Genomic DNA, 21074 nt, shown 5'->3' with positions numbered 1-21074 from the left:
TGTTTAAAAACTCTTTATTTTTTCCCCAGAACATAATTATTGTAGAACCATTAAATCAAAAACCCTTAAAATTATTCATAAAGTATTATGGAGAAATATAAAAGATACAAATAAAAACCTTTCACCCACATTCATCTTGAAGTTAACCCTTTCGAGCTGTTCACACTGACACAACGGAGGAGGACTTTTCCTACATACAAGGTTCAAGCAACAAATTAATATGATGCGTACAATGCGACTATGAGTACTCTAACTGTGTACTCTGATGAGCTTAAATGAGTACAAGTTGTATACTAGTACTTTAGCAAGCAAACTCTTATGAGTAAAGAGTATAATAAAGTAATATACGTAACAAATGTGTGGTGTTTATGAAGGTGTATTTCATGCTATGTGAGTGACACGTTCATGGTGTGATTGTGTCAACGTGTGTATATGTATATGTGTACATTGTGATTCATTACGATCAAAACATGTATTGGCGACACAATAGCAAATTGTTAGATATTAATTGCATCATATTCTCTAGATTAACTAGATTTTTTTTCTGAAGGCTTAAATTTGGAAGGTAACGTTTAAGATGCTCCTCTTGCTGGGACTCCATGAGTTGAACAGCTCCTGCAGTATGCCTGGCGTCCTCCAATGCATCATGGGCGTTGTAGGTCTTTCCCAGGAAGTGCTGGACCAGATTCACCTGAGAATTACTGGGCAGATCAGGATGGAGGTTCCTGCTTAGCGGTAAGGTATCCACAAACCCAGACACCACCTGCTGGAACTCTGTGTAGAGGGAGAACTGTCGCAGCACTCTTTGGAGCAAGGGTGCATCAAACTGCTCTGCATTGTGGGCCGCCAGCAGCACGGGACGCTGGAAGGAGCGAAGGAAGTCGATGAAGGAGGTGAGAGCATCAACAAGAGGGACTGTGTCCACAGGGGTCCCGTTTAAAAGCAGGCGGCCATCCCCGACCGTGAAGCCATTCACCTCTGAGGCTCTCTCATGGATGGGGCGGCTGGGGAGGATGTAGACGTTAAAGTCTCTATCTTCATGGATGGCCGACAACTGGATGATGTCACACACTTTAGTGTCTGAAGGTAGAGAAGGAATGGATTAACGGAGGCCATGAGATGCGGCTAAAAGCGACAAACTTTTCCAGAGAAAGTTTTGCTAAAATTGTTTTTTACTTCTTCTTTTTTAAAACACATGTTTCCTGCAACGGAAGCAGCAGGATTTCTGAGGAGCAGAAACCTAATTCCTGATATTTAAAACAGAATAGCATTATGTGTTTAGATAAATACTGATAATAATACTTTTCATTTTATTACAATATTGATTTAAAGAGATTGATTTAAATGTGTCCCTGTTGATTGCTTCACAATCCAGCCTTAAATCTCGCCAAGCTCACAGGTGTCAGAATTTAATATTTTAGGTCGATGTACAATTTTTATTAAGTCTATGATGATTCAATCTGCATGTTGCAACTTGTGTCTGTCACGTAGCAGAGATGAGCACAGGAGGAGCAGGTTTGAGGTTTGGCACAGACGTCCTCTGTTCTGTAATCTTTCATTTCTCAAGACAGTGACAGATGCACTGCTTTAAAAGTAATAAAGAATAAAAATAAATAAATACAAGTCATATTTAGTCATTGTTAAGGTGCCATCAACACCATTATATAATATAATTAGTAATAATGAAGACATCAAGATGTGACTGAAAGCTCTTTTTTCCAAGTTCCAATTAATAATTACTAAACAAATATAAATAAATAGTTGAATATTATAACACTGACTGTTATCATATATGATAAATAAAAGGTAAGATTTAATCTAACTGATGTCATTGTGACTGATAAGTATTGATAAGCAGACATGAAGTTAATGTTACCTAATCCAGTGGTCTCCAGGTCAAAGAAAACAATCATTTCGTCACCAGACATCTGGGAGAATGAAAAGAAAAAGACATTTGAACATGAACGAATACACCCATACAGTCATATCTATGTCTGGCAAAGCATTCAAAAATAATATTCACAATAGTTAGCTGTCAAAGGGTAAGATAACTATACTATACTGTAACAAGTACAGTTATTTCGAACATTGTGGGAAGAAAAACAAGAAAAGAAAGGAAGTGTGAACTCACCGTGGACAGTTTAATGCTTTCATTGCTGGGACTCCATGAGTTGAACAGCTCCTGCAGTATGCTGGCGTCCTCCAATGCATCATGGGCGTTGTAGGTCTTTCCCAGGAAGTGCTGGACCAGATTCACCTGAGAATAACTGGGCAGATCAGGATGGAGGTTCCTGCTTAGCGGTAAGGTATCCACAAACCCAGACACCACCTGCTGGAACTCTGTGTAGAGGGAGAACTGTCGCAGCACTCTTTGGAGCAAGGGTGCATCAAACTGCTCTTGCATTGTGGGCCGCCAGCAGCACGGGACGCTGGAAGGAGCGAAGGAAGTCGATGAAGGAGGTGAGAGCATCAACAAGAGGGACTGTGTCCACAGGGGTCCCGTTTAAAAGCAGGCGGCCATCCCCGACCGTGAAGCCATTCACCTCTGAGGCTCTCTCATGGATGGGGCGGCTGGGGAGGATGTAGACGTTAAAGTCTCTATCTTCATGGATGGCCGACAACTGGATGATGTCACACACTTTAGTGTCTGAAGGTAGAGAAGGAATGGATTAACGGAGGCCATGAGATGCGGCTAAAAGCGACAAACTTTTCCAGAGAAAGTTTTGCTAAAATTGTTTTTTACTTCTTCTTTTTTAAAACACATGTTTCCTGCAACGGAAGCAGCAGGATTTCTGAGGAGCAGAAACCTAATTCCTGATATTTAAAACAGAATAGCATTATGTGTCTATGAGGATTCAATCTGCATGTTGCAACTTGTGTCTGTCACGTAGCAGAGATGAGCACAGGAGGAGCAGGTTTGAGGTTTGGCACAGACGTCCTCTGTTCTGTAATCTTTCATTTCTCAAGACAGTGACAGATGCACTGCTTTAAAAGTAATAAAGAATAAAAATAAATAAATACAAGTCATATTTAGTCATTGTTAAGGTGCCATCAACACCATTATATAATATAATTAGTAATAATGAAGACATCAAGATGTGACTGAAAGCTCTTTTTTCCAAGTTCCAATTAATAATTACTAAACAAATATAATAAATAGTTGAATATTATAACACTGACTGTTATCATATATGATAAATAAAAGGTAAGATTTAATCTAACTGATGTCATTGTGACTGATAAGTATTGATAAGCAGACATGAAGTTAATGTTACCTAATCCAGTGGTCTCCAGGTCAAAGAAAACAATCATTTCGTCACCAGACATCTGGGAGAATGAAAAGAAAAAGACATTTGAACATGAACGAATACACCCATACAGTCATATCTATGTCTGGCAAAGCATTCAAAAATAATATTCACAATAGTTAGCTGTCAAAGGGTAAGATAACTATACTATACTGTAACAAGTACAGTTATTTCGAACATTGTGGGAAGAAAAACAAGAAAAGAAAGGAAGTGTGAACTCACCGTGGACAGTTTAATGCTTTCATTGCTGGGACTCCATGAGTTGAACAGCTCCTGCAGCATCCTGGCATCCTCCAATGCATCATGGGCGTTGTAGGTCTTTCCCAGGAAGTGCTGGACCAGATTCACCTGAGAATAACTGGGCAGATCAGGATGGAGGTTCCTGCTTAGCGGTAAGGTATCCACAAACCCAGACACCACCTGCTGGAACTCTGTGTAGAGGGAGAACTGTCGCAGCACTCTTTGGAGCAAGGGTGCATCAAACTGCTCTGCATTGTGGGCCGCCAGCAGCACGGGACGCTGGAAGGAGCGAAGGAAGTCGATGAAGGAGGTGAGAGCATCAACAAGAGGGACTGTGTCCACAGGGGTCCCGTTTAAAAGCAGGCGGCCATCCCCGACCGTGAAGCCATTCACCTCTGAGGCTCTCTCATGGATGGGGCGGCTGGGGAGGATGTAGACGTTAAAGTCTCTATCTTCATGGATGGCCGACAACTGGATGATGTCACACACTTTAGTGTCTGAAGGTAGAGAAGGAATGGATTAACGGAGGCCATGAGATGCGGCTAAAAGCGACAAACTTTTCCAGAGAAAGTTTTGCTAAAATTGTTTTTTACTTCTTCTTTTTTAAAACACATGTTTCCTGCAACGGAAGCAGCAGGATTTCTGAGGAGCAGAAACCTAATTCCTGATATTTAAAACAGAATAGCATTATGTGTTTAGATAAATACTGATAATAATACTTTTCATTTTATTACAATATTGATTTAAAGAGATTGATTTAAATGTGTCCCTGTTGATTGCTTCACAATCCAGCCTTAAATCTCGCCAAGCTCACAGGTGTCAGAATTTAATATTTTAGGTCGATGTACAATTTTTATTAAGTCTATGATGATTCAATCTGCATGTTGCAACTTGTGTCTGTCACGTAGCAGAGATGAGCACAGGAGGAGCAGGTTTGAGGTTTGGCACAGACGTCCTCTGTTCTGTAATCTTTCATTTCTCAAGACAGTGACAGATGCACTGCTTTAAAAGTAATAAAGAATAAAAATAAATAAATACAAGTCATATTTAGTCATTGTTAAGGTGCCATCAACACCATTATATAATATAATTAGTAATAATGAAGACATCAAGATGTGACTGAAAGCTCTTTTTTCCAAGTTCCAATTAATAATTACTAAACAAATATAAATAGTTGAATATTATAACACTGACTGTTATCATATATGATAAATAAAAGGTAAGATTTAATCTAACTGATGTCATTGTGACTGATAAGTATTGATAAGCAGACATGAAGTTAATGTTACCTAATCCAGTGGTCTCCAGGTCAAAGAAAACAATCATTTCGTCACCAGACATCTGGGAGAATGAAAAGAAAAAGACATTTGAACATGAACGAATACACCCATACAGTCATATCTATGTCTGGCAAAGCATTCAAAAATAATATTCACAATAGTTAGCTGTCAAAGGGTAAGATAACTATACTATACTGTAACAAGTACAGTTATTTCGAACATTGTGGGAAGAAAAACAAGAAAAGAAAGGAAGTGTGAACTCACCGTGGACAGTTTAATGCTTTCATTGCTGGGACTCCATGAGTTGAACAGCTCCTGCAGTATGCTGGCAGTCCTCCAATGCATCATGGGCGTTGTAGGTCTTTCCCAGGAAGTGCTGGACCAGATTCACCTGAGAATAACTGGGCAGATCAGGATGGAGGTTCCTGCTTAGCGGTAAGGTATCCACAAACCCAGACACCACCTGCTGGAACTCTGTGTAGAGGGAGAACTGTCGCAGCACTCTTTGGAGCAAGGGTGCATCAAACTGCTCTGCATTGTGGGCCGCCAGCAGCACGGGACGCTGGAAGGAGCGAAGGAAGTCGATGAAGGAGGTGAGAGCATCAACAAGAGGGACTGTGTCCACAGGGGTCCCGTTTAAAAGCAGGCGGCCATCCCCGACCGTGAAGCCATTCACCTCTGAGGCTCTCTCATGGATGGGGCGGCTGGGGAGGATGTAGACGTTAAAGTCTCTATCTTCATGGATGGCCGACAACTGGATGATGTCACACACTTTAGTGTCTGAAGGTAGAGAAGGAATGGATTAACGGAGGCCATGAGATGCGGCTAAAAGCGACAAACTTTTCCAGAGAAAGTTTTGCTAAAATTGTTTTTTACTTCTTCTTTTTTAAAACACATGTTTCCTGCAACGGAAGCAGCAGGATTTCTGAGGAGCAGAAACCTAATTCCTGATATTTAAAACAGAATAGCATTATGTGTTTAGATAAATACTGATAATAATACTTTTCATTTTATTACAATATTGATTTAAAGAGATTGATTTAAATGTGTCCCTGTTGATTGCTTCACAATCCAGCCTTAAATCTCGCCAAGCTCACAGGTGTCAGAATTTAATATTTTAGGTCGATGTACAATTTTTATTAAGTCTATGATGATTCAATCTGCATGTTGCAACTTGTGTCTGTCACGTAGCAGAGATGAGCACAGGAGGAGCAGGTTTGAGGTTTGGCACAGACGTCCTCTGTTCTGTAATCTTTCATTTCTCAAGACAGTGACAGATGCACTGCTTTAAAAGTAATAAAGAATAAAAATAAATAAATACAAGTCATATTTAGTCATTGTTAAGGTGCCATCAACACCATTATATAATATAATTAGTAATAATGAAGACATCAAGATGTGACTGAAAGCTCTTTTTTCCAAGTTCCAATTAATAATTACTAAACAAATATAAATAAATAGTTGAATATTATAACACTGACTGTTATCATATATGATAAATAAAAGGTAAGATTTAATCTAACTGATGTCATTGTGACTGATAAGTATTGATAAGCAGACATGAAGTTAATGTTACCTAATCCAGTGGTCTCCAGGTCAAAGAAAACAATCATTTCGTCACCAGACATCTGGGAGAATGAAAAGAAAAAGACATTTGAACATGAACGAATACACCCATACAGTCATATCTATGTCTGGCAAAGCATTCAAAAATAATATTCACAATAGTTAGCTGTCAAAGGGTAAGATAACTATACTATACTGTAACAAGTACAGTTATTTCGAACATTGTGGGAAGAAAAACAAGAAAAGAAAGGAAGTGTGAACTCACCGTGGACAGTTTAATGCTTTCATTGCTGGGACTCCATGAGTTGAACAGCTCCTGCAGTATGCCTGGCGTCCTCCAATGCATCATGGGCGTTGTAGGTCTTTCCCAGGAAGTGCTGGACCAGATTCACCTGAGAATAACTGGGCAGATCAGGATGGAGGTTCCTGCTTAGCGGTAAGGTATCCACAAACCCAGACACCACCTGCTGGAACTCTGTGTAGAGGGAGAACTGTCGCAGCACTCTTTGGAGCAAGGGTGCATCAAACTGCTCTGCATTGTGGGCCGCCAGCAGCACGGGACGCTGGAAGGAGCGAAGGAAGTCGATGAAGGAGGTGAGAGCATCAACAAGAGGGACTGTGTCCACAGGGGTCCCGTTTAAAAGCAGGCGGCCATCCCCGACCGTGAAGCCATTCACCTCTGAGGCTCTCTCATGGATGGGGCGGCTGGGGAGGATGTAGACGTTAAAGTCTCTATCTTCATGGATGGCCGACAACTGGATGATGTCACACACTTTAGTGTCTGAAGGTAGAGAAGGAATGGATTAACGGAGGCCATGAGATGCGGCTAAAAGCGACAAACTTTTCCAGAGAAAGTTTTGCTAAAATTCTTTTTTACTTCTTCTTTTTTAAAACACATGTTTCCTGCAACGGAAGCAGCAGGATTTCTGAGGAGCAGAAACCTAATTCCTGATATTTAAAACAGAATAGCATTATGTGTCTATGAGGATTCAATCTGCATGTTGCAACTTGTGTCTGTCACGTAGCAGAGATGAGCACAGGAGGAGCAGGTTTGAGGTTTGGCACAGACGTCCTCTGTTCTGTAATCTTTCATTTCTCAAGACAGTGACAGATGCACTGCTTTAAAAGTAATAAAGAATAAAAATAATTAAATACAAGTCATATTTAGTCATTGTTAAGGTGCCATCAACACCATTATATAATATAATTAGTAATAATGAAGACATCAAGATGTGACTGAAAGCTCTTTTTTCCAAGTTCCAATTAATAATTACTAAACAAATATAAATAAATAGTTGAATATTATAACACTGACTGTTATCATATATGATAAATAAAAGGTAAGATTTAATCTAACTGATGTCATTGTGACTGATAAGTATTGATAAGCAGACATGAAGTTAATGTTACCTAATCCAGTGGTCTCCAGGTCAAAGAAAACAATCATTTCGTCACCAGACATCTGGGAGAATGAAAAGAAAAAGACATTTGAACATGAACGAATACACCCATACAGTCATATCTATGTCTGGCAAAGCATTCAAAAATAATATTCACAATAGTTAGCTGTCAAAGGGTAAGATAACTATACTATACTGTAACAAGTACAGTTATTTCGAACATTGTGGGAAGAAAAACAAGAAAAGAAAGGAAGTGTGAACTCACCGTGGACAGTTTAATGCTTTCATTGCTGGGACTCCATGAGTTGAACAGCTCCTGCAGTATGCTGGCATCCTCCAATGCATCATGGGCGTTGTAGGTCTTTCCCAGGAAGTGCTGGACCAGATTCACCTGAGAATAACTGGGCAGATCAGGATGGAGGTTCCTGCTTAGCGGTAAGGTATCCACAAACCCAGACACCACCTGCTGGAACTCTGTGTAGAGGGAGAACTGTCGCAGCACTCTTTGGAGCAAGGGTGCATCAAACCCCTTTGCATTGTGGGCCGCCAGCAGCACGGGGCGATGGAAGGAGCGAAGGAAGTCGATGAAGGAGGTGAGAGCATCAACAAGAGGGACTGTGTCCACAGGGGTCCCGTTTAAAAGCAGGCGGCCATCCCCGACCGTGAAGCCATTCACCTCTGAGGCTCTCTCATGGATGGGGCAGCTGGGGAGGATGTAGACGTTAAAGTCTTTATTTTCATGGATGGCCGACAACTGGATGATGTCACACACTTTAGTGTCTGAAGGTAGAGAAGGAATGGATTAATGGAGGCCATGAGATGCGGCTAAAAGCGACACACTTTTCCAGAGAAAGTCTTGCTAAAATTGTTTTTTACTTCTTTTTTAAAACGCATGTTTCCTGCAACGGAAGAAGCAGGATTTCTGAGGAGCAGAAACCTAATTCCTGATATTTAAAACAGAATAGCATTATGTGTTTAGATAAATACTGATAATAATACTTTTCATTTGATTAAAGCGACTGCAATACCGCCCCCGCTGCTCCGATTCTCCGGCCAATCTCTCGCTCCATCGTCCCCTCACTCGCGAACAAGACCCTGAGGTACTTGAACTCCTTCATTTGGAGTAAGGGCTCATTCCCTACCCGGAGTAGGCAATCCACCGGTTTCCTGCTGAGAGCCATGGCCTCAGATTTTGAGATGCTGATCCTCATCCCAACCGCTTCACACTCGGCTACGAACCGATCCAGTGACTGTTGAAGGTCACAGACCGATGATGCCATAAGGACCACATCATCTGCAAAGAGCAGGGATGAGATCCTCAGGCCACCGAACTGCAACCCCCCTCCTCCATGACTACGCCTCGATATCCTGTCCGTGAAAATCACGAACAGGATTGGTGATAAAGCGCAGCCCTGGCGGAGGCCAACATTCACTGGGAACGAGTCCGACTTACTGGCGAGTATCCGGACACAACTCTCGCTTTGGGCGTACAGGGATTGGATGGCCCTCAGAAGTGACCCCCCTCACCCCATACTCCCACAGCACCTTCCACAGTATCACCCGGGGGACCCGGTCATACGTCTTTTCCAGATCCACAAAACACATGTAGACCGGATGAGCATAGTCCCAGGCCCCCCCCAGGATCCTTGCGAGAATGAAGAGTAGGTCCGTTGTTCCACGACCAGGACGGAATCCGCATTGTTCCTCTTCAATCAGAGGTTCGACTACAGGCCGAACCCTCCTTTCCAGTACCTTGGAGTAGACTTTACCAGGGAGGCTGAGAAGTGTGTTACCCCTGTAGTTGGCACACACTCTCTAGTCCCCCTTTTTAAAGAGGGGAACCACCACCCCGATCTGCCACCCCCTAGGCACTGTCCCAGACTTCCATGCAATGTTGACGAGGCGTGTCAACCAAGACAGCCCCTCAACACCCAAAGCCTTCAGCATTTCTGGACGGATCTCATCAACCCCTGCGGCTTTGCCACTGTGGAGTTGTTTGACTACCTCAGTGACTTCCATCAGGGAAATTGACGATGATCCCCCATCAGCTTCCAGCTCTGCCTCTACCATAGAGGGCGTGTTAGTCGGATTCAGGAGTTCCTCAAAGTGCTCCTTCTACCACCCCATAACCTTCTCAGTCAAAGTCAGCAGGGTCCCACCCTTGCTGTACACAGCTTGGATGGTTCCTCGCTTCCCCCTCCTGAGGTGCCGGATGGTTTTCCAGAAGCACCTTTTGGACCGACCGAAAGTCCTTCTCCATAGCTTCTCCAAACTTCTCCCATACCCGCTGCTTTGCCTCTGACACGGCAGGGGCTGCCGCCCTTCTAGTCCTTTGGTACCCTGCAACTGTTTCCGGAGACCTCCCGGATAACATAACCCGGAAGGACTCCTTCTTCAGTCGGACGGTTTCCCTGACCACCGGGGTCCACCACGGTGTTCGAGGGTTACCGCCCCTTGAGGCACCTTGAGATCACAGCTCATCACCGCAGCTTCAGCAATAGAGTGACAGATGCACTGCTTTAAAAGTAATCAAGAATAAAAATAAATAAATACAAGTCATATTTAGTCATTTTTAAGGTGCCATCTACACCATTACATAATATAATTAGTAATAATGAAGACATCGAGATGTGACTGAAAGCTCTTTTTTCCAAGTTCCAATAAATAATGAATAAACAAATATAAATAAATAGTTGAATATTATAACACTGACTGTTATCATATATGATAAATAAAAGGTAAGATTTAATCTAACTGATGTCATTGTGACTGATAAGTATTGATAAGCAGACATGAAGTTAATGTTACCTAATCCAGTGGTCTCCAGGTCAAAGAAAACAATCATTTCGTCACCAGACATCTGGGAGAATGAAAAGAAAAAGACATTTGAACATGAACGAATACACCCATACAGTCATATCTATGTCTGGCAAAGCATTCAAAAATAATATTCACAATAGTTAGCTGTCAAAGGGTAAGATAACTATACTATACTGTAACAAGTACAGTTATTTCGAACATTGTGGGAAGAAAAACAAGAAAAGAAAGGAAGTGTGAACTCACCGTGGACAGTTTAATGTGGACTCAGCTGAGCTGTGACAGATTTCTCGAGAAGTCACCTGAAATAATCTCGGTTATGTTAACCGGAAGTAGTAGCCTTTCAAAACAAAACGAATTTCCTGTGAAGGTGGAAACTTCCCCGCTGTTCGTTTAGTTCCAGTTTCGTCCCGGTGGATGACGGAGAGTCCAGGCTGCTGCTGACGCTGTCGTATGGACACTTTATGAGAATGAAACTTATATACGTTGTTTAATTAAATACATTCGAAAAAATGTACATAAAATATAATTAAAACAAAAATGTAATATTTAATGCAGTTTTGAAAGTAAATACTATATCATTACTTGGTGTCTTGACAGCTTTGAAGTTGCTCCCACGATAAATAAATACATTTAACCAGGAATGACAAATAAATATATTACAATCCTGAACTAAATCTATACTTTCACTGTATATATGTAAAAATAATTGTGTATAAGTCACCCATAAACATTTACGTAAATCTATTTTATAAGCAAATTGCTCAAAATAAAAATATATATAACCTACAAATCAACAATAAAATGTGTGAGTACCACAGACACAGTCTTTGGAGAAATTAAAGTGACACTACATTAGATACAAATACCATCAATCAAAAGAAAGCCACGTCATGTAATAATATTATGCAGTGTGACTCTTCCCTATATTGAATGATACATTTACACACTCCTGGTTTTGTTGAAGGAAAATTACACTATTTTCCGTAAAGAGACACAGCCCCTTTCTTTCAGTTTTTTTGTCTCGCTTCGTAGCACAAACATGACAGACGAAGTGTGGCCTTTTGAAATGTTGCCATGATTAATAGTAGATGCATTTGTTATCTACATATATATCTCTATATGAAAACATGCAGAACCCTCTAGAAGCAAAGTAACAAAGTGGTTTTAAAATATTTGGGTGGAGAGACAAAAGTCTTTGTTATGCAAGTCTGAATGAAACACTGTTATGACCCAGCTCGGGAAGGGAAAAGGGAGTAACATGAAACCAATTGGTTATGGTAAATAAAGGTATTTATTAATATAATTGGGACAATTGGCAACTTCAATTTCGCTCGAGAAAACAAATTGAACTGTGGAAATCATGAATTAGTATTACTTGCTTATTCGTAGAAACACAAATTTATCACCAAGCTTAGTATCACTTGCTCAATCTTAGATGCACACTGCACTTTTATACTTTGATTTATGCACTATACACATTACTATATTGGTGTACTTTTGATTTTAATAAATAACTTGATATTATAACCCAAAGATTCCTGATCCATCTCTTTACAGATAAAAACACGTAACAGCTGGTGTCATGGTTCGGTGAAGTTGAGGACCCAATTGCAGGACGCAGATGATGATTTTAACCAAAAGAGAGCTTTATTGACAAACGCTAATAAACATACAGAAATACAAAGTAACCTAAACAACACAAATCAATCAGGGGACAAGCAGGACACAAACAGGCAGATACGGGCAGACATGGGCGGGTAACAAACACGTAACATGAAACAACAATCCCACAAAACACACTGGGGCAGACAGGGCTAAATACACAGACACCAAACGAGGGAACAAGACACAGCTGAGGAGAAAGGCAGAAACACAAGGGCAGAGTAAATGGACACAGGAGGAACCAATCAACAATCACAGAGGGAAAACACACAGGCAGGAAGTACAACTAGACATGACATAAGGGGGAGTGAACACTTCAAAATAAAACAGGATATACAAAAATCCAGACCATGACAGCTGGTGACCCCGACGTGATCTCTAAAAGAGACCAAATTGGATCAGAACCAGGAAGTGCACGCCTCCAGACTGACTGATACTCACACAATTGACGCGTCAACTGAGTACGGTAAGCAGAGCCTGTTACATCAAATCTGCATAGGTAGTTATAGTCTTATTATTGTGTGAGTATCAGCAGTAAATTGGTGTTTAAGTGTCCTAAAATTGTGCCAAATTTGATTTTAAAAGTAAGAGAAATGGATAAAATATAGTAATAATACTGGATTGAATAACTCTGCAGCAAAACCTCAGAGAAGTGCCGGCCGGTTGAAGATAAGAGAAAGAGAGAAAAGAAAAAGGAGTGACTTTAGGTACACTTGCTGGAAATTTTAAATACAAAAGACCTGAAGATCAGGCCCAGGGTAACTCAACTGGTGTTGTTTTGAGTTGGCAGAGAGACTTAAGCTGTGGAAGTAAGAGTACATTGATACCTTTCCGCAGAAGTATGTAAAGCGAGTAACACGGGTGGGGTTCATTAATACAGACGACGGTCGTTAATTGTCCCACAGTGAGATTACGTGTCATATTAAAAACAAGCATTGAAATTGTTAGAAAAAAGTTACGGAAACGGGTGTTGTTTCACATAACCAAGAGACTCAGGCCGAGGCAGAAGTGCGTCAAAGGATACTTTCTCGCAGGAGTACGGAAAACGAGTGGTATGGGTGGGTTACGTTGGGAATTGGCGGCGATCGCCCAATTGTTCCACAGTATTATTACCGTGTTATGTTGAAACAAGCATAGAATAGGAGGACGCACAAAAGAGTGGTCCAAAGTGTTGTATGAGAGTGCACAAGGTGACTCTATAAAGTGTTGAATATTAAAGTGTTGTGAAGTATTGTTGAGAGTTCACAGAGTGGCTCTAAGCAGTGTGTTTAAAACTTTGCTGTCAGAATATTGGATCAGAAGTGGAAACCTTATGGTGATAACACAAGCTTCTGTAAAAATATTCCAAAGAACAGTCACTCGGGTGAACTCCATACCAACTGAATTGGCTAAAGTTAGTGATTTTGTACAAAGTGTGGGAGGATTATATAGAAAATCGGGTTTAACAGAAACGGTTGAATAAAAAGTCTATGAATTGCTCTGTGATCCGCTCATGAAAGTGAGTAGATGCCTGATCATAAGACCAAAGCATTAAAACTCTATGCAACTGATTGAACCTGCCTGCAAAATACACGGGGTGGGAGAAATAGAGTGAAATAGTACGAATTAGAGAAGTTGTGGCAAATAGAGTGAATAATTGAACTAAGAAAATATTGAGAAATTTAAAACAAAGTAATGCATGCATCCTGAATTGAGAAAAATATAGAAAGAGACACAAGCACACGAACATTTGAAAATTGACTGATTTGAAAAAGCAAACGAACATTTGGGAAAATTGTAAAGAAGTTTGGCTCCATCTAGAGGGTAAGCACACCACATAGGCAGAAGTCTAACACCTAGTGCTGAGGAAAATACATTACACTAGGCTTTGTTTTTTGGCACACACTGCTGGACACATAATTGCACTTAAAACACACGATGGCAGCAGCAAATCAGACTCCAGTCCCAACTACACTGGCACACTTCAAGCAAAAGTTGCAGAAATTGCTTTCTAGTATAACAGAAAAAGATTATCTAGACAAAGTGGTGACCAACCTCCTCCTCCCCCATATCCCTCCAAAAGCCCACCCATCCAAGCCCCTGTTTTGAACATAAAATCAGGCCGACTAGATGTCGAGTGATGAAAGAATGGCAGGAAGTGACAAAGGTGGCCAAGAAAGCGTTAGATCAGCTTCAAGCCGCTGTTGATCTATTGGGAGTAATAGAGACCAAGAATAAGGAGCAAGGAGTGATCTACCAAGCCAGACAGAAGGCAAAGGAGTATGGAAAATGGAAACAAGAGATCCCGATGAGCAGCGCTGTGAGCAGCTTCAATGTGAGAGGAGAGCCAAAGAGGAAAAAGAAGTGAGAAAATGAGAAGCAAGTGGAGGACAAGTGAGAAAAGGAGAAGCAAGTGGAGGACAAGAGAGAAGAGGAGAGAGATCCATTGACGTGGAAGAAGAGGAGGATGATGATGATAATGATGATGATGAAGAACCAGATCAACGATATAACAGACAGTTCGGGGCTACCACGAAAGTGGGTGAAGATGAAGGACAGAGAGCAAAGAGGTCACACATCCAAGAAAGGAGTATGGTACAGTGATTATGAGCTTTCAATAGCCACTGACGACGAAGAAGATCAAGGGATGGCAACTCTCAGGAGGAAGAAAGACAAATTGGAGAGGAAATTGACGAAAGTATATGAAGACAGAGGCAAAAGCAGAATAACAAGATCCGAACTGGTAGCGCTAAGAGAACAAGGGGACATCTTCAAGAGTCAAATCCGGGAGATAGAGGATCAAATTGAGCAGTGCTACGAGCCCACAGAGAGCTTACCAGGACAGTTCAAGATGTACCCACTCATGGCTGCACCAGCTGGAGGTGCCATGTATGTCCCCTGGCCTCACAGAGACATGGACACCCTAGTGGCCAAATTCTCTCCCCTGGGAAAAGGAGGACAGGACTGGGTGAGGACATTGGAGCAGAATACAGTACAAGACAGGCTGGCATTGGGAGACATCAGGGCACTGATCAGAAGAACACAAGGCGACCTAGTCCTGAGAGAAATTGAAACTACTGCACGCAGCAGGCTGAGTGCTGATGATGTTCCATTTGGTCCAATAAGGAGGGCATACTGGGATGCCCTGCGTGCAAAGTGCCCCACCCAACAGAGCCAACAGTCCCTAACTAGTTTGACCAAAGCCAACGGTGAAGAAATGCACACGTACCTGAAAAGGTGTGAAGAAGTGTGGGAAAGCAGCACTGGAGGAAGACAGGATGAGAATGAAAAAAACACCATGTTGTGGCAAGCGGCTGTAACAAAAGGTCTGGCAGCCCCTGTGCAGGCTAAGCTAGCTGAAATTGTCAGACTCGAAGGAAAGAATGATGCAGAATGGAGAGAGCACCTCATCCACTATGATCTGAAATACCACAGAGAAGAAAAGGCCCAGGAGGATGAGTTGAAAACTCTAACGAAGCGCATGTTGAAGATGCAAGTTGCAGAAAAAGATACTGAGCTAACCAAAAATAAAGGAGGGAAAAAACAAATGATGCAAACACAAAATAATGGAACAGTCCCCAACCAACCTCCCTACCAAACCAGTAGGGGGCCTGAACCAATTGGCAATATTCCCCAATATGGACTACTTGACCATCCCTCTCAATATGGACCAATTGGCTACTTTCCCCAGTATCAGCAAATGGGCTACGCCCCCAGAATCTACCAAAGAGGAAATCAAAGAGGAGGTTACCAGAGAGGCAGAGGTCGGCCCCAGTGGTTCAACAGAGACCAAGGGTGCTACAGCTGTGGCCAGCAGGGTCACTGGGCCAGAGAGTGTCATACATTCCCCTACCCTTACCCACAAAGAGGTGGATTCCAGCAAAGAGGAAGAGGAGGACCCCCAAGAGGAGGATACATCCCCCAAGCAGGACAAATGTCAATGAGAGCCTGGGAAGAGAATGGGTATCAAGATGAATGAAGCTGCCCTGAACATTCAGCTGCAGGTGTCCCACTTTGTCTGAACATATGGTCACCTGCCCAATTGAGGGAGAGAAAACAGCGATTATGGTTGACACAGGAGCAACAGCTTCCTGTTTAGACGTTAAAGTCTCTATCTTCATGGATGGCCGACAACTGGATGATGTCACACACTTTAGTGTCTGAAGGTAGAGAAGGAATGCATTAACGGAGGATACGAGAAAAAATAATATATAAATAGATGTAGGTTACAATATTCAAAATAATAAAACCGGGGTCAGCAAACTGCTCAATGTTCCACTAACGAAGGAATCACACCCTTCATATACCTACATAAATACAATATTTACACATTTTAAGAATAATAAAAGTACATTTTATGTGCCATCTACACAATGAATGTAGAACATAATATTATTGCTTTGATGTAACATTTTTAGTAATAATGAAGACATCAAGATGTGACAAAGAAATGCACAAAGTACTTTTTTCCAAGTTCAAAGAAATAATTAATATAAATAAATAGTTGAATATTATAACACTGACTGTTATCATATATGATAGATAAAAGGTAAGATTTAATCTAACTGATGTCAATGTGACTGATAAGTATTGATAAGCAGACATGAAGTTAATGTTACCTAATCCAGTGGTCTCCAGGTCAAAGAAAACATTATGTTAAGCACCGACTCATACAGGAGGAGTTACAGGTGAGTCACTGCCACAACATTTCAAAAACATACAATGAACTCTGCTTTCATTTAAGTGGAACAGAAACTATGCATCTATTTCTAGTTTTGCACTTTAAACATGCATGCGTCACTTTGTATGTTGTTAAATGCTCTTGTAAAGCACTTTGTGACAAATGTCTGTGAAAAGCGCGATATAACGTTTTCTTTTTAATAACACAAAGCATGCTTTTCTATTGAGATATTTCTGTATGATTGATGAAAGTTATTGCAGATTGTAATAAAAAACAAACACGCATCGTCTAGAAGAATTAAATGGAAGTTTAATAGTAATTCGAGGGAACATTGTGCTACAATTTACTGGACAGACAACACAGTACAACACATGGGAGTATGACAGATCTTACATTAGAAAACAAACCTAAACAATACAAATCAAAATGTTCAAAATATCCATCCGACCACCTGATACACCTGGTACATGAGAACAAAACTGAGAAGAAAAGGTTGATTTTTAAATAGAATACATATAGATATATATTATTTTTATTTCTGTAGCTTTTAAAAAAACAAACAAATGCTTAGGCTGGGGAGGTAACCCTCGAGATGCTCCTCTTGCTGGGACTCCATGAGTTGAACAGCTCCTGCAGCATCCTGGCGTCCTCCAATGCATCATGGGCGTTGTAGGTCTTTCCCAGGAAGTGGCGGACCATATTCACCTGAGAATAACTGGACAGATGATGGAGGTTCTTGCTTAGCGGGAAGGTATCCACAAACCCAGACACCACCTTCTGGAACTCCGTGTAGAGGGAGAGCTGTCGCAGCACTCTTCTGAGCAAGGGTGCATCAAACCGCATTGCACTGTGGGCCGCCAGCAGCACGGGACGGCGGAAGGAGCGAAGGAAGTCGATGAAGGAGGTGACAGCATCAACAAGAGGGACTGTGTCCACAGGGGTCCCGTTGCGATACAGGCAGTCACCTGTGACCGTGAAGCCCGTCACCTGTTTGGCGCTATCAGTTAGGGGTTGGTGGGGGAAGGCGTAGACGTTAAAGTCTTTATTTCCAGAGATGGCCGACAACTGGATGATGTCACACACGGTAGTGTCTGAAAGTAGAGAAGGGATGGATTAAAGGAGGATAAGAGGAAAATAAAATATAAATAGATGTAGGTTACAATATTCAGAATTATAGAATCGTCGTCTTTTTGTCAGCAAACTGCTCAATGTTGTGTTTTTTCTGCATTTCTCAGAAATCCACTGGCTGCGTGATGGAGGAGTGTCTCTGCTCCACCGAGGCGAAGGAATGCAATTATTTCCCAAAATGTCAAACTTGTTTCAATAATTTTAGATGAAACAACTGGACTGACAACTGAGCAAATTCCTAAAGCTGATAGTGTGCTTCTTCAGAACTGTTTTTGAGTTCACAGAGGCCATGAGATGTTCAGAGAAAGATTGTTTTTCACTTCTTCTTTTTTTAAAACAGATGTTTCCAGCAACGGAAGCAGCAGGGTGTCTGAGGAACAGAAACTTAATTCCTGATATTCAAAACAGAAAAGTATGTAAATAAATGAAAGATACTATCGAGTTGATGACGTGTGGAGTGAAAGACAACTTGTTGCCGGGTATCAGACCGTTCATATACATATAGATTACAATATTAAACATTTATTAACAATGTTTTTATGTAAACATCTTTAGTGTGAACAGCTGATTGTTTTCTTCACTCATCAGAGATCAGCTGACAGACAGTGACGCATCTTTTATTTCTCTGTTACCCATGCAGCTATTCCATGCTCCTGCTAACTACACATTAAACACATTGATTTAAAGAGGCTCCGTCTTCCAGCCTTAAACCTTGCAAAGCTCACAGGTGTTGAATATTTTTAGGTTAATGTAGAATTAGTAAAATGTCTAATTCAATCTGCATGTTGCAACTTTCGTCTGTCACGCAGCAGAGGCATCCTGCGGCACGGGAGGGGCATGTTCGTGGTTTGGCACAGACTCTGACCTGTAATCTTGTTTGTTCAAAGTCTAATGCCAGCCAAGGGAAACTCCACTCTTTTCTTAAGAAACTTAAATGTCTCCAAACAGTGACGATGCATATGTGACATAGACAACAATAAAACACATTCATCATCATCACGTGCCCTCAGATCACATTGTTAAAGCATTTATGACGTTGGTTTAAATTAGTTGAATTGTCTTGTACACAATGAAGGAAATATTGAAGACACTTTTTTATTTAGAAACTAACGGGTAGTTTGTTTGTTGATTCCACGGCAAATGATGCACTGGTTTAAAATAAATCAAGGATAAAAAATAATCATTTTAAAATAAATGAATGTATTAACATCATTTTATTATTTTGACATAATGTTCTTAGTAATAATAAAGTACTATTTCCAAGATCGAATATGAACCTTTACATAAAACTTAAAAAACAAGTTAACAAGGTAAATATTATAACACTGGTCAAATATGGTAAATAAATAGGAATATTTAATCTAATTGATAACATTGTGACTGATAAGTATTGATAAACAGACATGAAGTTAATGTTACCTAATCCAGTGGCCTCCAGGTCAAAGAAAACGATAGTTTTGTTACCAGCCATCTGGCAGAATGAAAAGAAAAAGACATTTTAACATAAACAAAAACATCCATACAGTCATATCTATGTCTGGCAAAGAGTTCACGCAATAGTTAGCTTTCAAAAGGTAAGATAGCTCATTAAAAGTCTAAGTAAAAGATAATTTAAAAGAAGTGTGAACTCACCGTGGACAGTTTAATGTGGAGTCAGCTGAGCTGTGACAGATTTCATGAGATGTCAGCTGTAATAATCTCGGTTATGTTATGCACCGACTCATACGGGAGGAGTTACAGGTGAGTCACTGCCACAACATTTCAAAACCGACAGACAATGAACTCTGCTTTCATTTAAGTGGAACAGAAACTCTGTGAATCTTTTTTCTTCTTCTAATGAATCGCAAGCAAAACTGAAGAGTTCTTTGTGTGATCGGCCGCAAACAAGCCTTTCAAAACAAAAGGTGTTTCCTGTGAAGGTGGAAACTTCCTCGCTGTTCGTTTACTTTCACTTTTGTCCCGGTGGATGACGGAGAGTCCAGGAGTACACACTGTCTCACACTTTATGAGAATTAATATACGTTTGAATGTAAATACATTTGAAAAATAAACATAACATAGAATAAAAACAATTCCAAAAAAAAAAGAATACTAAAATAAATAGTAAATAAAAACCTTTCATCCACATTCATCTTGAAGTTAACCCTTTCGAGCTGTTCCTCCATTCTGAGGACACAACGGAGGAGGACTTTTCCTACATACAAGGTTCAAGCAACAAATTAATATAATGCATACAATGCGACTATGAGTACTCTAACTGTGTACTCTGATGAGGCTTAAATGAGTACAGTTGTATACTAGTACTCTTATGAGTAAAGAGTATAATAAAGTAATATACGTAACAAATGTGTGGTGTTTATGAAGGTGTATTTCATGCTATGTGAGTCACACGTTCATGGTGTGATTGTGTCAAAAGCTATTTTGTATGTGTGTAACGTGTGTATATGTATATGTGTACATTGTGATTCATTACGATCAAAACATGTCTTGGCGACACAATAGCAAATTGTTAGATATTAATTGCATCATCTTCCACCTCTCTCTAGATTAACTAGATTTATTTTCTCAGAATGCTTAGGATGGGATGGTAACCATCGAGATGCTCCTCTTGCTGGGACTCCATGAGTTGAACAGCTCCTGCAGCATCCTGGCGTCCTCCAATCCATCAAAGGCATCGTAGGTCTTTCCCAGGACGTGCTGGACCAGATTCATCTGAGTATAACAGCACAGACCATGATGGAGGTTCTTGCTTAGCGGTAAGGTATCCACAAACCCAGACACCACCTGCTGGAACTCTTTGTAGAGGGAGAACTGTCGCAGCACTCTTCTGAGCAAGGGTGCATCCCACCCCTTTGCATTGTGGGCCGCCAGCAGCACGGGGCAGTGGAAGGAGCGAAGGAAGTCGATGAAGGAGGGGAGAGCATCAACAAGAGGGACTGTGTCCACAGGGGTCCCGTTGCGAAACAGGCAGTCATCTGTGACCGTGAAGCCGTTCTCCTTTGTGGTTTCC

General features: G+C 41.0%; 3 protein-coding genes across 3 annotated transcripts; all 3 read right to left on the bottom strand.

Annotated features, from left to right (window-relative positions):
* LOC115009464 (DNA polymerase III PolC-type-like) lies at positions 1-2390 on the bottom strand. The gene is made up of 3 exons (XM_029433436.1): positions 2132-2390; positions 1877-1928; positions 1-1080 (listed from the first exon to the last, which is right to left on the bottom strand). Exons 2-3 carry the CDS (start codon positions 1926-1928, stop codon positions 464-466), a joined length of 669 nt encoding a protein of 222 aa, XP_029289296.1. The 5' UTR covers positions 2132-2390; the 3' UTR covers positions 1-463.
* LOC115009442 (uncharacterized) lies at positions 2388-6441 on the bottom strand. Its single transcript, XM_029433402.1, has 7 exons — positions 6405-6441; positions 5281-5608; positions 5093-5204; positions 4838-4889; positions 3531-4045; positions 3276-3327; positions 2388-2647 (listed from the first exon to the last, which is right to left on the bottom strand). The coding sequence occupies exons 1-7, from the start codon at positions 6439-6441 to the stop codon at positions 2388-2390; spliced, it is 1356 nt and encodes a 451-aa protein (XP_029289262.1).
* A 237-nt stretch (positions 6442-6678) lies between these two features.
* LOC115009440 (uncharacterized) lies at positions 6679-10950 on the bottom strand. Its single transcript, XM_029433401.1, has 5 exons — positions 10858-10950; positions 10603-10654; positions 8060-8574; positions 7805-7856; positions 6679-7175 (listed from the first exon to the last, which is right to left on the bottom strand). The coding sequence occupies exons 2-5, from the start codon at positions 10652-10654 to the stop codon at positions 6679-6681; spliced, it is 1116 nt and encodes a 371-aa protein (XP_029289261.1). The 5' UTR covers positions 10858-10950.
* Positions 10951-21074: the final 10124 nt, after the last annotated feature.

This window comes from Cottoperca gobio, chromosome 6 (genome assembly GCF_900634415.1).
Source record: "Cottoperca gobio chromosome 6, fCotGob3.1, whole genome shotgun sequence".
In the NCBI taxonomy this organism is placed as follows: Eukaryota; Metazoa; Chordata; class Actinopteri; order Perciformes; family Bovichtidae; genus Cottoperca; species Cottoperca gobio.
This window is presented reverse-complemented; position numbering and strand designations above follow the sequence as displayed.

Bases quoted from the DNA above. Each gene is read 5' to 3' on its own strand.
- LOC115009464 (XM_029433436.1), bottom strand. From the start codon at position 1,928: ATGTCTGGTGACGAAATGATTGTTTTCTTTGACCTGGAGACCACTGGA. The intron at 1,081-1,876 runs GTAACATTAACT...CTCTACCTTCAG, and splicing joins CCTGGAGACCACTGGATTAG to ACACTAAAGTGTGTGACATC.
- LOC115009442 (XM_029433402.1), bottom strand. From the start codon at position 6,441: ATGATTGTTTTCTTTGACCTGGAGACCACTGGATTAG. The intron at 5,609-6,404 runs GTAACATTAACT...CTCTACCTTCAG, and splicing joins CCTGGAGACCACTGGATTAG to ACACTAAAGTGTGTGACATC. The intron at 2,648-3,275 runs GTAACATTAACT...CTCTACCTTCAG, and splicing joins CCTGGAGACCACTGGATTAG to ACACTAAAGTGTGTGACATC.
- LOC115009440 (XM_029433401.1), bottom strand. From the start codon at position 10,654: ATGTCTGGTGACGAAATGATTGTTTTCTTTGACCTGGAGACCACTGGA. The intron at 8,575-10,602 runs GTAACATTAACT...CTCTACCTTCAG, and splicing joins CCTGGAGACCACTGGATTAG to ACACTAAAGTGTGTGACATC. The intron at 7,176-7,804 runs GTAACATTAACT...CTCTACCTTCAG, and splicing joins CCTGGAGACCACTGGATTAG to ACACTAAAGTGTGTGACATC.